This window comes from Diplotaxodon limnothrissa, linkage group LG19, assembly GCF_057381915.1.
Source record: "Diplotaxodon limnothrissa isolate DT_005_m linkage group LG19, D_limnothrissa_male_GT1.1, whole genome shotgun sequence".
Lineage (NCBI taxonomy): Eukaryota > Metazoa > Chordata > Actinopteri > Cichliformes > Cichlidae > Diplotaxodon > Diplotaxodon limnothrissa.
Genome location: NC_140614.1, coordinates 16,707,667 through 16,721,273, shown reverse-complemented (window position 1 = coordinate 16,721,273; position 13,607 = coordinate 16,707,667). Strand labels below are relative to the sequence as shown.

The window sequence follows — 13,607 nt, the reverse complement described above, 5'->3', positions numbered from 1 at the left end:
AAATAATATAATGTGCACTGTATGGCATGTAAAATATATACTGTGTATATTTATATGTATAAAACATGCTTCTTGGTTAAAGGAGAGTGCACACACACACACACACACACACACACACACACACACTCAGTTTACTCTCCACCTGCTAACTAAGTCACATACATACGACAATGTGCCCAAACTCAGAGTTTGGTTTCCTTTAATACAAAAATAAGGACAAACACTTTTAGAAAAAACTTCAATGGAATAGTGCTGCTCAGTATTTCCACTCATGGTTTCAGGATATGATTGGATACCTTCATTATTTCGGCTTCTTATTGGTTAACTTCCCTCATTTTCACTTTTGGTACTGACTAAAAATGACTAGGCATGTGGGTGAAAAAGCAAACGCATGCAAGTTCACTCAGAGTAGTTTGTGATGAAAGGCGCGGCTTCAGTCAAGTATACTTGGATAATACAATGCCTGTGTGTCGTCTCTGGTGAAGCCCAGATGTACATTCAAAAACAACAGAAGGAGCCGAGCTCGGATCAGAAAGCATTAACGGTGCACCCCTTTGAATTCAGTAAACATTAACCCTCAGAACTGACAGTGCAGGTTTGCAGAGATTATGGGATCGTGAGGACTTCATGTCTTAATCTAATGCCATTTCAAGCAGGATTCTGTTCCCTTTGTAGTCGTTTGACGTCAAACCCATGATTCAGCGTGTGCATGAGTCAGAAATCTGAATAAGAGGCACTCTGAGAATTATTTGCTCATATCCGAGAGGAAGCTGGGCCTTAATGACTTTCCATGAAGTCACAGCTCATTTGGTTCCTAAGTACCTTATTCAAGATTCCCCATGGACACGCACCTGAAAGCAGAGCTGTGAAAAGCAAGAAGCTACAATCATGTTAAAGAGTTTGAAAGTACAGACACCATAAGCCAACAAAAATACAGACTCTTCTGAGTGTAGTGTTCCCCCATTAAACCCTTCATATTGTTCACAATCATTAAACACAAGATTGTCTTTTTTTTCTTTTGGCCATGAGAATCCTCAAAGGTGGTGTGGAGGTGGTTTCCTGCTGGCTGCTTCAATCAGACAGAACTGTCTGTCCTGGAGAGAACTGTTAAGGTAAGTGTTCCCCTGTTCTTGTCAGCCTTGGTCAGGCTCATAAGAGCTATCCTCCATTGTGTGGGAGCCGAACAAGCTACTCCAGCATCCAAGAGCTGCACAAGTGCTCTCGCCAAGGACCCAGGAGAGGACTTGGGTTATATGTTTATGAGACGCCCAGCTTGCTGTAAAGACGGCAGATGCTGAGGTGAGCTTGCTAAGTGGCTTGGAAACAAGCTGAATAAAAATGGAAAATGCCAGACTTGGTAACTCTCGCAGGCTGAAACGGGACAGGGTGGAGTGGGCAGTGGAGAAACCAGTCCAGTGTGCTGATCTGCAAACGGAGCTTTGTATAGAGTCTTTGATTTAGGAAGAAACTCTTCCCACCACCTCGTCGATGCACCACACTCCCGGGCAAGGTTAACTGGAGGGAGAGAGAGAAACAGATGCAAGTTAATCTCAGCAAATATGCAGCGAGATGTCAGGAAGATTAAAAGATTGGGCTGTGATTTGAATGGAACAGCGAAGGCATCATTTCATACAATTACCAAATCAAGGACCTGGCTGATTTTCAGACCGAATGTAAGAAGCTGCATTTTTAATCGTTACTCTACATTTATTTTATCTCAGCAAAAAACTCAAATGATTTAAAAGTCTTTGTAGTAAACAAACTGGCTAAGCATGCATTAGTCCTACCAAGATATACAATGATCCTAATTTGGATTTTAAGCAAGTCCTATGTCCACAGACTGTATATAAAAGATGGAAATAGCCACCGAGCAGAACATTTCAGCCATTGCCATCTTGTTTTTTTCAATTATTATTTTCCTTATACATTTTATGATTTAAGGGTGACGACACTCCACACTCATCCTGTGACGAACTGTCAGTCACAAGATGGTCTTACCCTAAACCAGTATATTTAACTAAATTGAGAACATGCTGTAATAAATGAAACCACTGATTTGATCCATAAGTTCACCCAAAAAAAGTGCTGATTGAGGTGTTCGCGTGAGCCTTAGTAATTTTCTCTGCTGGCCATGAGACAGACGGCAAGTCAATTCTGAATTAATTTCTATGAAGAGCATCTGCATGACTTTGGTCCTGAAAACCTTTTGGTTTCTTACTGTCGTCCACTGCACAGCCTGTGTGGAGAGCAAAAGAGGTTTGCTCCAAATTAATTTCAGTTCATTCCAGTTTATCTGCATTTGTAGACACTGCCTGGAACATGAGAAATGAAAAATCTTGGCTTGGATTTCTTCTAACTAAACCAGACATCCCAACAAATTGTCCAAAATTCCAAGAGGCCAAATCGGCAGACTAGCTGATGTGGTTCCAAGATTGGCTTCGCTTCTCAGGTCATCATATTTTATTCACAGTCTGAGGACAGATCAACATTAAATAATCGAAAGTCTGTGCGGGTTCAAGCGAGTCGCAGCAGAGTGCTGCCTCGCTAAAACTTGAATTTTTTCAGCCGTGAGAAAAAGTCCTGTCTTATCTCTTGTTGTGTGAGAAAGGGCAACTTCAGACAAACCTGAGAACTTATTCTCCTGAGTTTATGTGTCAATTTATTTTTGTCCAGTTCAAAACACCCAGTGCCCAAGTGATCCCAACTCTTAAAAGAGCAAATCCACCCAAACTACGTGGCTCAAGGTCCATAATACAGAGTATATTCACCACCTGCACCACCTCAGTGACACCCAAAACAAACAAACATACACACACTGAGAAGTTGAGATGTTTACAGGGAAACATCTGGTCAAAAGAAGAACAAGGAGGAGGAGGAGAAGGAAGGAGCTGTCATTTGTACCAGGTACTGCTGGAATCTTCTCGCTTTATTTTGAAGCCATTTGACCTGCGAGGGCTGAGGTCAGACATTTTTAAGGTTTTTTTAAATGGCAGGCACTGCACAGCACACATTGCACACAGTGTTACCAAATGTGGTGATCAGAAATGTATAGAGGAACAGTCATCATCTACATCATCCAACGCCCAGTGCCAGTCCTGGAGACTGGAGTCCTCCAATCTGAAAGGGGAGATTAGTTTTCATGGCCGTGTAATCGTTACTGCACACAACTCAAGTCTGTTCTGTGGGGTTGTATGAGGGCAAATCCTGAGACATAGAACTGGACTGGACCAGGACAGACAATGACAACAGTTCCTCAACTTCTGCAGGACACGCATTGTACATAAAGAACAAAGCCTCACAGGTTAACACCTCAATACACCTTAAAAAGAGTTCTTACCAAAGCTGAATAATCAATACGCTAATTTTTCTCCTTCAAGATCATCAGTCGCTTTTTTAAGATTGCTTGTTGAAGTTGCATTTGTAGCCTGTGCACATGATGTGCTGTTTTGACAAGAGTGGATGAGATGTAGAGTGCACTGAAGGCACTTTATTATAAGTGGTCAGAACGGGACTTTCAGTCAGTGATTTTAAAGCAAGAGTTGCCTAAAGGTTTTTTTTGTGGTCAGTCAGCAGGCCATTATGGAGAAACAGTCATATTAATTGTGACACACAACTAGAGCTGCTCAATTAATCGAATTTTAATCACGATTACGATCTGGGCTTTCAACGATCATTAAAAATGACTGAGCCGATTATTAGCCCCTCCCTCGTGCTTTACTCTCGCGCTGCTCCGTGTGGCAAATCGAGTGCACCTCTCTGCATTTCGAACACGCGTCACAACAATTAAGAGGACCCGAGGGAAGCTCGGAAAGCTAAGCAGAAGTTATTTGGAGAGGAGAGTAACTGCTGTTGGTTGAAAAGAGAGGTAAAAAAAACTTCAGTGGTGTGGAAACATTATGGGTTCGCGGAGTCAGACGTGGATCAAGTAGACATAATGTGTAAACTTTGCTACGGTGTCATAGCTGCACCACAGAGCAACACTGCAAAGTTCACTAAACATAGATGTTTACTAGGGGTGCAACGATACACAAAATTCACGGTTCGGTTCGGTTCGATACTTTGGTGTCACGGTTCGATATTTTTTCGATACAAAAAATGTTCATGCATTTTTAATTTGTCATTTATTAAAATTATAAATATATATTTTAACTCAAAAGTACAGTTTTTAAATTTAACCCTAACCCTTGTGCGTGTTTTTTATTTTGACAGCGAATGCGCACCTGCGGACCACTTATGTGCAGCCCTGGTTATTTAGCTCATCATATTGCAGCCACAGAAATTATTTTGTCCATGAAACCATAAAGCTGCACTTTCTTTTTGCCTTATAGTCTGATTTGTCATAACTTCTCCGTTTTGTGGTAAGCTTTTCTTTGGCTGTCACTTCTTCACTCTGACCTGTCTTGTTTGGCTCAGCAGAACTGAAATGCTTTTACACGCTCACTCACATAAGCTCAGCGATTCTCTGCACGATCAACCTCTCACATGTTTAAGCTTGCTGCGGGAGATTTCACTTGTCATGTTTGCATAGTAAGCTAACGATTAATAAGACGATGTCAGAGGAATTGGTGCACAAATTATCATCACTCACAGATCAGTGCTGTCGCTCTCTATACACAGTTCGCACGATTGCAAAGTGAAAGCAAAAAAACAAGCGCAAATTCAAACGCGACTTCAATATGTCACATATTGACAGTGGCTCACCGATGCCAATGACATAATTACCCAGCTACATTTCCGAAAGAATGCAAAAGCATTGACATATATTTTTCCTACAATAGCCCGACGGGCAGGGAAGAGATAGATTTTGGTAGCCCGACTGAAAAAATCGCTAGCTCCGGGACGTCGGGCTAGCGATATTGCAAGCCCTGTATCTGATTGAGGAATCACTCATCTTTGGAAAAGAGAGTTTATTACAGAGAAATGGCTCTTTCCAAAATAAAAGCCATACTATCCGCTTCTTCTGGGCTATATTCTCAGCAGCATAAGGAGAATCATGTGCTAACAGCTGTCTAAATGACTCGGCTAAAGTTAGTAGCATGCTTGTTGTTTTTGTCTTTGCACTAGGATGATGTCGGGGTAAATGTGCAGTCATATTCGTTGTGTTCCCACTAGTGCTTTCAGGTTAATCTCGTTGAAATGACCTTAACGCCACAACACGGCAAATCTCCGTTAACGAGCTACCGCCGATCACTCCGTGCATGGGGCTAGACGGCCAACACGTTAACGAGCTAACTGCGCTAACACACTAGTTCACACCAATGTAATTGAGCATTGCATGGCACATCCAACATACTGTTTTACTTTAGTCCATGACTCGCTTACCTTCAGGGTCATACGTCACATGAAAACCAAAATAATTCCAAACGCCAGATCTGAATGACGTTCAATTTGCCTGTTGCAAGTAGAGCTTAACTTCTGTCTCGCTAGCTTGCCCTGCGCTCTTCCTTCTGACTATGCTGTCTGTGTTGAGCGCTCAGTGGATCTGCGCTCGACAGTGCAGCCTAGGCGGAGTAGTCGAACACAGATTCACTGAGCGCTCAACACAGACAGCATCGTCAGAAGGAAAGTTGATGAAATAAATTACAAATGTTGTATTGTTCGATACATATGCGTACCGAACCGAAAGCACTGTATCGAACGGTTCAATATCGATACGAATATCGTTGCACCCCTGATGTTTACATTTTTTATTTATTTTTTATATTGCAAACATTTGCACGGTTATCAGTATTTGCACACTATTTTATATTATTTTTTAAAGTCATTATTCAATACATTGTTATTGTTAACCCTTTAAAGCCAGTCAGAGCAGCACGCTCTGTTTTGTGTAACTATTTTTAAATCCCTGTAGAACCTGAACCATGTAAGCTAGCGCAATAATTTTTTTTGCATATGAAACTTACATCTTATGCCATCAGCTTGTCCTCGGTCACGGTTTCCTTCCACATAAAGCTTTGCAAAAATTGCATAAAAAGTGCTTGCAGCAACAAAAACATAATATTCCAGAAACACGCTTTGCCGATCCGATCAGCTGTTCGTAACACTTCCCACATTGAAACAGACGTCAGCACGAACTATCGCATGTCCGCCATTTCCTGCCCGAAACAGGAAGTGACGTCATTTTCACGGAAAATGTAGGTTTTTTTTTTTACTTGTAGGCCTTAAAAGCCTATACTGGTGTTTTTATAAGTCATGTTTGAATTTTCTGAATAGTTTCTGGGATGCTTAGAACTCGAACTGCACAGCTGGAAATAGTTTATTTTGATGCTGTTTTCTTTGCAAATTTGCATCATAGGATTGTTTTTGTTTTTCCTGCAGTATATAAAAATTGGTGTATCTCCAAAACAAAACTATGAAGACACTCAAAATAAATTTCCTGTGGTGGGAAACTATTTTTTGCAACTTTTTTGTATTTAAGGTTTTGAGGGATAAGCCTCTTAAATTTCCCCAAGTAGAAATATATGTAAAAAAAACAAAAATGATTTTCAATTTTTTTGTAGTTTATTGCACTTTTTTGCAATTAATGTAGTTACTATGGACTTAATGCATACATATTATTAAAATATGGGCTATAACAGTTGTATTGATGTATAGCAACTTGAAATGCTCCCAAAAATGGCACTACAACATGTAAAAAAAAATAATATAAGCTCTGACGGGCTTGGTTCTATGGTAGGTCTTAAAGGGTTAAATAAATATCGTCAAATAATCGAGATCTCAATTTCAGTGAAAATAATCGTGATTATCATTTTTGCCATAATCGAGCAGCCCTACACACAACACTCAAAATGCAGAATATATACTAAATACTATAAATAAATATTAAACTTTCTGGATGTAGTATGTTAATCAAATACACAAAAATTTCAGTTTTGAGGCTTTTTAGTCAGCCTGCATTATATAGGTCACTCCACTCACACTGTATGTACCTCAAATCATTAGAAATCTAGCCTGGAGATCCATAAACTGTTATTTGTTTACCTCCTGCACACCACTTTAACTGTCGTAGCTAACATAGATGAATCCAAAATCACACCTATAGGTGTCTATTACATAAAATCAGCTTTTTAGTCTACCTGCTCTTGCTGGTGGGGAGCTGTCGACTGGGCCTCCTCATGGACTGGCTGGGCTGAACCTTCATGGAGGTCCGCGGTGAGGAGCGTGCGAACTGTTCTGGGTGTGGAGGCTTTTTGGGAATCTTCTTGACCAACCGGCTCACCCACTTCTGCTGCTCCTCCTGGGACACGGCGAGCAGGAGCAGGTTCTTGGCTGTAGAAATGTCGTAGTTCACTGGTGGTAGAAGAGAAGAGAAATGTTCAGTAACACTCCAATTCACAAACATTTAAAAACCCACCAATTGTAAGTAAGATCGAAACACAGCTTTCATAGAAACAACAGGAGCGTCCTACCTTTACAGGGGGCGATGATCTCCTCCTTCTTGTCCATGTGGTCCTTGTGGCACTTGATGTGGCAACGCCGGCACTCCAGAGCAGGGGGCGGCTTGAACATGTTCCACAGTGGCTTTGTGCAGGCCTCACAGTTGGTGGGGAAGTGGTAGAGGGTGGGAATGAACTCGTGGCCTTTGTGGCAGACGTAATTGGACTTTTCTCCAATGGGATGCGGCTCCACGGGAAACTCTGGCTCCTTTTTGCTTTCACCTTCATTGGCATAAAGAATCTGGAGAGCGGAAAGAGGACATATCTAACTTTTTCAGCCTTCAACAACTCTTTAAACAATCAACATGCTCAAAGAAATAGAACATTTTCAGTAGAGCTAGGGCAGACCTGGAATATCCTGGGAATTTCTTTGGAGTCAGCTCGATACACATCTGTCTGAGTAACAGGTCTCACATGGAAGAGTTTACTGTGTGACAGAAAGGAGTGTTATTTTCTGTTTAAAGCATAGAACATGTTAATACAAACTGAGCTGTTTTCTTTGCAGAGGTGCCTTCAGGTGTCATACTCACTCTATATCGAGCACCATGTTGGGGATGGACTGCTCTTTGTCTTGCTCGCTGTTGTAGAAAAGAATCTTCTTGCTGCTTACTACAACGTACTGCATTGACAGGACAGAGGTGGTAAGAAAAAAGGTCACATGCTGTTTTGCAGGGTCAAAGCTGTCTCAATGGTTTAGTCCTACCTTTCGCTCCCATCCAAACTTCTTGGTATTGTTTCTGACGGGGAGAGACAGCCAGCCCTCGAGCCTCATTTCTGAGGGCAGAAAGAGAATTTAGATCATTATGGTTTGGTTTGAAGAAATCAACAAAATCACATCACATTAAAGTGAAATATTCTAGTCAGACATTATGCACCTTTATAAAAATGCTCTACTTGAGCATTTAAGCACTTTATATAACACGCCTCATTCCCCCATTCTCTTTATTCTACATCTAAGTGATTTGCATCCAACCTCCACACACATTCACACTCTGATGAAAGTATTCGAGAACAACTCAGGGTTCAGAATCTTGCCAAAGGATGCTTTGGCATGTGCGCTGGAGCAGCCAGGGATCAAATCACCAATCGTCATTAATCTGTGCATAACACACTAATGATAAAATGACTGTATTGGGATTGAAAGTACTTAATTTGAGCTGAATTATAGCGTCTTTCTTCTGAAACTTTCAGAAATTAGGGTTATTCCATTACTCTGACCTGGCATTTTCACACAGGGACAAACAATGCATGTTTTCTCTTTTCCAGATGTTTGTGTGGGAAAAGTCCAGTAGAACAACAGTTTCTGAAATACGCAGACCTGGAACCAACAACCACGCCACGTCACTCAAATGACCTTTCTTCCGATGCTCCATTTGAACTTCAGCAGGTTGTCTTAACCGTGTCTACATACCTCAGTGCACTTAGCTGTTGCCTTGTGATTGTCTGATTAAAGGCATAGTTTAGCAGGTGCACTTTGTAACGTAGCCAGTGAACATAAACATTGTACAAGAAGATGTTTGTAAGTGACCTTAAACCTTAAAGCTGTGGTGAAGACAAACTGTCAGAAATACTTTCTTTGTTTAGTGGCTGAGCTCTTACCTGTGTACGCATCATCAGCATCAAACTCGGGCCCGCTGCTGACGCTGGCGGAGTCCATCGACTGAACACTGAGCGTCTGCAGGAGATTTCTCAGCTGCTCAATGTCACTGTCCTTACTGTCCAGAGCCATCTGCATCTCAATGCGCATCTGGCTCTCATCTGCCAGTTGCTATAGATTAAAATGAGAAGAAATAACATATTGTAAGTGTCGTAGTCAGAGATACAGCAGCAGAGTGTCGTTTCACTGCAAGGGAAAGAAAACTCAGCTGTTCACTTACTGCTTGCATTTCGTTGATCTCCTTCTGATATTTGATGATGGTGCTGTTCAGCTTTTCCTTCTCTGACCTGAGCTCAAGCTGCAGCTTCCTGTTCTCCTTCTCCTTTCGCCGCATGTCTGTGTCGTTACCACGGCGGCTGCCTCCGCCACGCACTTCCTTCCTGTTCATGATCTCTGCCAGCTTATTGACGGCCTGCGGATGGGGATAAGATTCAATCTTAACTTAAGAAAAATGATGGGAAAAAATGTAAAAAAAATTTTGTAAATGAAGGGGAGGATTAGTCTTGAAAGTCTGTCTCTTCATCTTGTGAGTTATTGCTTTAAAAACACCGACCTGGGTTTTTAGCGTCCTCTCGCACTGCAGCTGCTTCTCAAATGCCTGCTTCATCTGGCTTATCTGCTGCTCCCAGTCCTTCGACTTCTCAGTTTCTGAAGAGAACAAAAATAAATAAATTATGTACCCACACCAAAATATATAATTCTTGTAATAAACATTTAAATGTTCTAATTACCCTCTATTGCCTCCTTCAGTTTGTTGTTCAGTTCCTCCTTCTCATTGGCCAGATTGGCGACATCACTCGTCAGGGTCCTATTAGCTTCTTCCAGCTGCAATGGACAGCAAATACTTTCATATCTGCTCTTTTGTGGAACTATAAACTCAACCTAATCTCACACTATTTTCAGAGCATATTTATTGGGCTTGAGATGCACTGCATTTACACGTCGTGATACTTCCAGGACTGTGGCGAGTTATTCTATTTAACAGCCTTTAAACGTCTAACGATACAAAGACTTTCACCTCAACTCGATCATCTTTATTTCACGCAAACTCAAAATCTCACAGAGCTGATGGTGATGTCCTTCTCAGAGAGCTCCTGGCGATGGCGAGCCATCATCTCCTTCAGCTCCAGCTCCTTCATTATCTTCTCCTTCTCGAGGTCGGAGTACTGCTCCTCAGCGATGGAGCGCGCCAGCTGCTCCGAGTCAGCCTTTGTCAGAGTGATCTCCAGCTGTGCTGCCAAAGAGTCCCTGAGAGGAATAAAAAGAAACGCAAGCCTGAGCAACCCACCACACAAACCACCCGAGTCTCTTATTGGAGATAAATGAACCGAGCCTTACATTCATCATCACCGTTTTTCTGCTAATCATTTTTCGAAGATTAAAGTGGATGAATTTATTTCAAATTGTATCTTCAAACTGAAAAACCTCTCACCTCTCCTCCTGCAGCTCCTGCAGAGACTGCTGCACTTCTTTGTAGAGTTTGTTCCTCTCCTCACATTCCTCCTTCAGCTCACGAACCTGGGTCTTATAGAGAGTCTGGAGAAAAGGTAACAGGTCAAATACGCCCCATACTTAATACATCAACAACAAAACTCTAGATAACTCTTTAATGCCGAAATCTCCAATGGGAGGGCCAGAGAGGTGAGAAAGTTTCCTAACAACAAGCTGCTCCTCCTGACTGATAATGAACATGGTAAAGGAAAGAATCACTCAGGCTTCATGTTGCATACACACTTTGATACATACTGTTGACATTGTACAAAAACATTAGCTAATGGATGCCCATTGAAGTCTTCACCATCATTCAGCTCTTGGAAATGCATAACATACATTGGCTACAGAAATAAAAGGAACCCTCTGATTTTAACAGCCTACGTTCCCATAGAATAAGACTGTGCTACGGTTTATTTACTTTATTTTCTAAGTGCATTATGGAAAATACATTACTTGTTATCCTATATCATCTTTAAACATTACTGGATTATTACGCTTGAACTAGGAAATAACAGCAATGCATTACAATATGGGAAGATGTCACTCCAGTGTAATATAGCTGACTGTTATTTGACAGTATAGTCTGGAGCAGCCCCTGTAGCTCTACTCTATAAATATCAAAGCACCTCTATATTGTGGACGTAAGAATTGCTAGACCCCTACACACAACTGAAACATTTAGTGAGTTGCCTTTACAATGAGTTAAGCTCCAGCTTGGACTTCAACTGTAGCGCTAAACAATTCAGAGCACCTGCAGTTATAGGCAGCAGAGTTGGAATGAGTCTCTGACTCACAGGCAGCTGAATATTTTAAAAACTGCCACAGCAGCGCCCTGATCAGGCTGAAAGGAGTGAAACACAATGTGGACACGGCAGGGAAAAGCTGTTTAGCCAGAAGGAGAGAGGGGACTATTCAGTAGCAAATCAATCAGCAGTTTTTGGCCGCTCAGTCAGATGAATGAAACTATAAAAAGCCTAAAATGCCAAATGAAAGTGTCTTCATTTTCCCATCCACATCTGTGATCAGATATCAGACTTACTGAGAAATACTGCTCAGCCTCTAACTGGTCTTGTAACTCCTTCATTTGTCCATCTGTGTCCTGTCTTTCTCTGTGAAAAGAAAAATGAGTCGATGATTCATAATTTGACCGCATAAGGAGCCTGCAGTGTGCCTGCTGGGAAAGTGTTACAACAAAATGAAACTTACTTGCGCAGCTCCTGGTTCTGCTTCTCCAAGCTGCGCTTAATATCCAGCAGGTGATTAGTTTCCTGCTTGAGCTGCTTCTCTGAGGTTTTCAGAGCACTGAGCTGCTGGTTTTGAGCCTTCAGGTCGTTCTGAGTCAGGTTACGCTTCTGGGTCTCCTGCTCGATCTTCAGTGTCAGGTTCTTCACCTGAAAGAACAAAATGAATTTAATAAAAGTTTTTTACTCGCATCAGCTCTTTTTTCATTATCCTTCTATCCAATTTCAGATATGACACTCTTTACATTAGCTGCTGAAGTAGCTCCTGTTGGTGACATTTGACAGCTAAACCCAAACTTCACTGGTCTCCTGTGCAGAACAGAAACGCTCACCTCCTCAGTAAGGTGATCCTTGTGTCTGCGCAGCTCGTCTAGCTTCTGCAGGGCCTGTTTGTTGTCACAGTCCATCATGCTGCTCTGCTTCTCCAGCTCTAGTATTCTGTTCTCCAGCCGCAGTTTGGCAGCTCGCTCCTCTGCCAGCTTCTGCTCCAACTCTGAATGAGAGTTATTCACTTATATTATTTAATTTCCCTTCTGAAAAGTTAAATCAATAAAATTTCTCATTCTGTACATCTTGTCGCAATCTGTGAACTCAGAGCTGTCGATCAGCCCCAAATTATATAGCTCGAACCCTGAACTCGGTACAAACTGTGAAAGAACAACCTTGTGGAAACAAAAGATCAGAGCCCTTACCCTTCATGGACTCTGACTTGGCGCCCTCGATGGTGACCTTGATCTTGCTCTTGTCTGCCTGCATTGCTCTGGTGGCCTTATGAGAGGCCTCCTCCTGTTCCAGCTCCTGCTGCAGCACCTTCAGCTTGTAGGTCAAATCGATCTCCTTGTTGCTCTTCTCCTGTAGAAAACACACACACAGAGATGTCACATCCAGAGTAAAATCTAGTCAGAAAATTTCACACCAAACGCTTTGAGACCAAGCCCAGAAAGTCGTGTCACTACATGGTGGTTCACATTTATATGTATATTCTAAGGAAGTGCAGTTAGAAATACTCAGTAAATCAATAAGTACACAGTTTCTGAAACAGGTCAGTTACAGTGCTGCAATAAATTAGGCCTTTCTTCTCAATTTCTCTAAGATATTTTAAAGTCAAAAAGCAGGCAGTTATGCAATTTTTAATATTAATCTATGAAAACAAAACAAAGCAAATACTTTGTATTAATCTTCCCGTGTCGACTGGAGTTGTGATTAAAGGTTTGGCAGTCTTTTAAAATAATTATTTGGCCTACAGTGGGCTTGAGTTTGAAAATAGCTGCTGTAAATCAATTATTTGTCACTTTAATCAAAACAAAAGACTTTCCCGATTGCTTTAATAAAATAATAATTTCTCACTGATGTCAAATGACCTGGAACAAACAGTCCAATCATGCTGTCCTCAAATCCAGATGCAGATGTTTCCAAGAAACACTATGATACTACTTTTAACATAACTTTTACTTAATTTGGATCACACGTGAGGCTCAAGTCAAATTTCCAGGAACTGCATCTCAAAGCAAAAAATGTTTCCAGTCAGGATTTTGTGATTTACCTTCTCCAGATCAGTGAGTTTCTCTTGAAGCTGCCTCTTCTCAGTCTCAGCTTTGGATAAAGCCTGTTTCTGCTGACGGGCCTCCTCTTCCAGGCCAGAAATGCGTCCTGCAAGATAAGCCCGCGAGAATCCTCAGAGTTACATTTCACGTACAGATCACATAAAGCTTAACCCAACAGCAAACTATGGCAAACGGTAAATGGCCTGTATTTGTATAGTGATTTACTTGGTCCCTA

The 13,607-nt window shown here is 41.5% G+C and overlaps 1 protein-coding gene across 1 annotated transcript in view; it reads right to left on the bottom strand.

Annotated features, from left to right (window-relative positions):
- Positions 1-780: 780 nt before the first annotated feature.
- The window catches only part of rock2a (rho-associated, coiled-coil containing protein kinase 2a), a 45,417-nt gene continuing 32,590 nt past the window's right edge, over positions 781-13,607 (bottom strand). The window contains exons 16-32 of the mRNA XM_085379221.1: positions 13,372-13,478; positions 12,521-12,680; positions 12,161-12,321; positions 11,794-11,978; positions 11,627-11,696; positions 10,526-10,629; positions 10,155-10,341; positions 9,825-9,918; positions 9,647-9,741; positions 9,314-9,505; positions 9,036-9,204; positions 8,140-8,210; positions 7,967-8,055; positions 7,785-7,863; positions 7,410-7,677; positions 7,077-7,290; positions 781-1,515 (exon numbers count right to left, since the gene is read on the bottom strand). Coding sequence (XP_085235347.1) covers positions 1,512-1,515; positions 7,077-7,290; positions 7,410-7,677; positions 7,785-7,863; positions 7,967-8,055; positions 8,140-8,210; positions 9,036-9,204; positions 9,314-9,505; positions 9,647-9,741; positions 9,825-9,918; positions 10,155-10,341; positions 10,526-10,629; positions 11,627-11,696; positions 11,794-11,978; positions 12,161-12,321; positions 12,521-12,680; positions 13,372-13,478 — 2,249 coding nt within the window. The 3' untranslated portion in view covers positions 781-1,511. The remainder of the gene's footprint in view (positions 1,516-7,076; positions 7,291-7,409; positions 7,678-7,784; positions 7,864-7,966; positions 8,056-8,139; positions 8,211-9,035; positions 9,205-9,313; positions 9,506-9,646; positions 9,742-9,824; positions 9,919-10,154; positions 10,342-10,525; positions 10,630-11,626; positions 11,697-11,793; positions 11,979-12,160; positions 12,322-12,520; positions 12,681-13,371; positions 13,479-13,607) is intronic.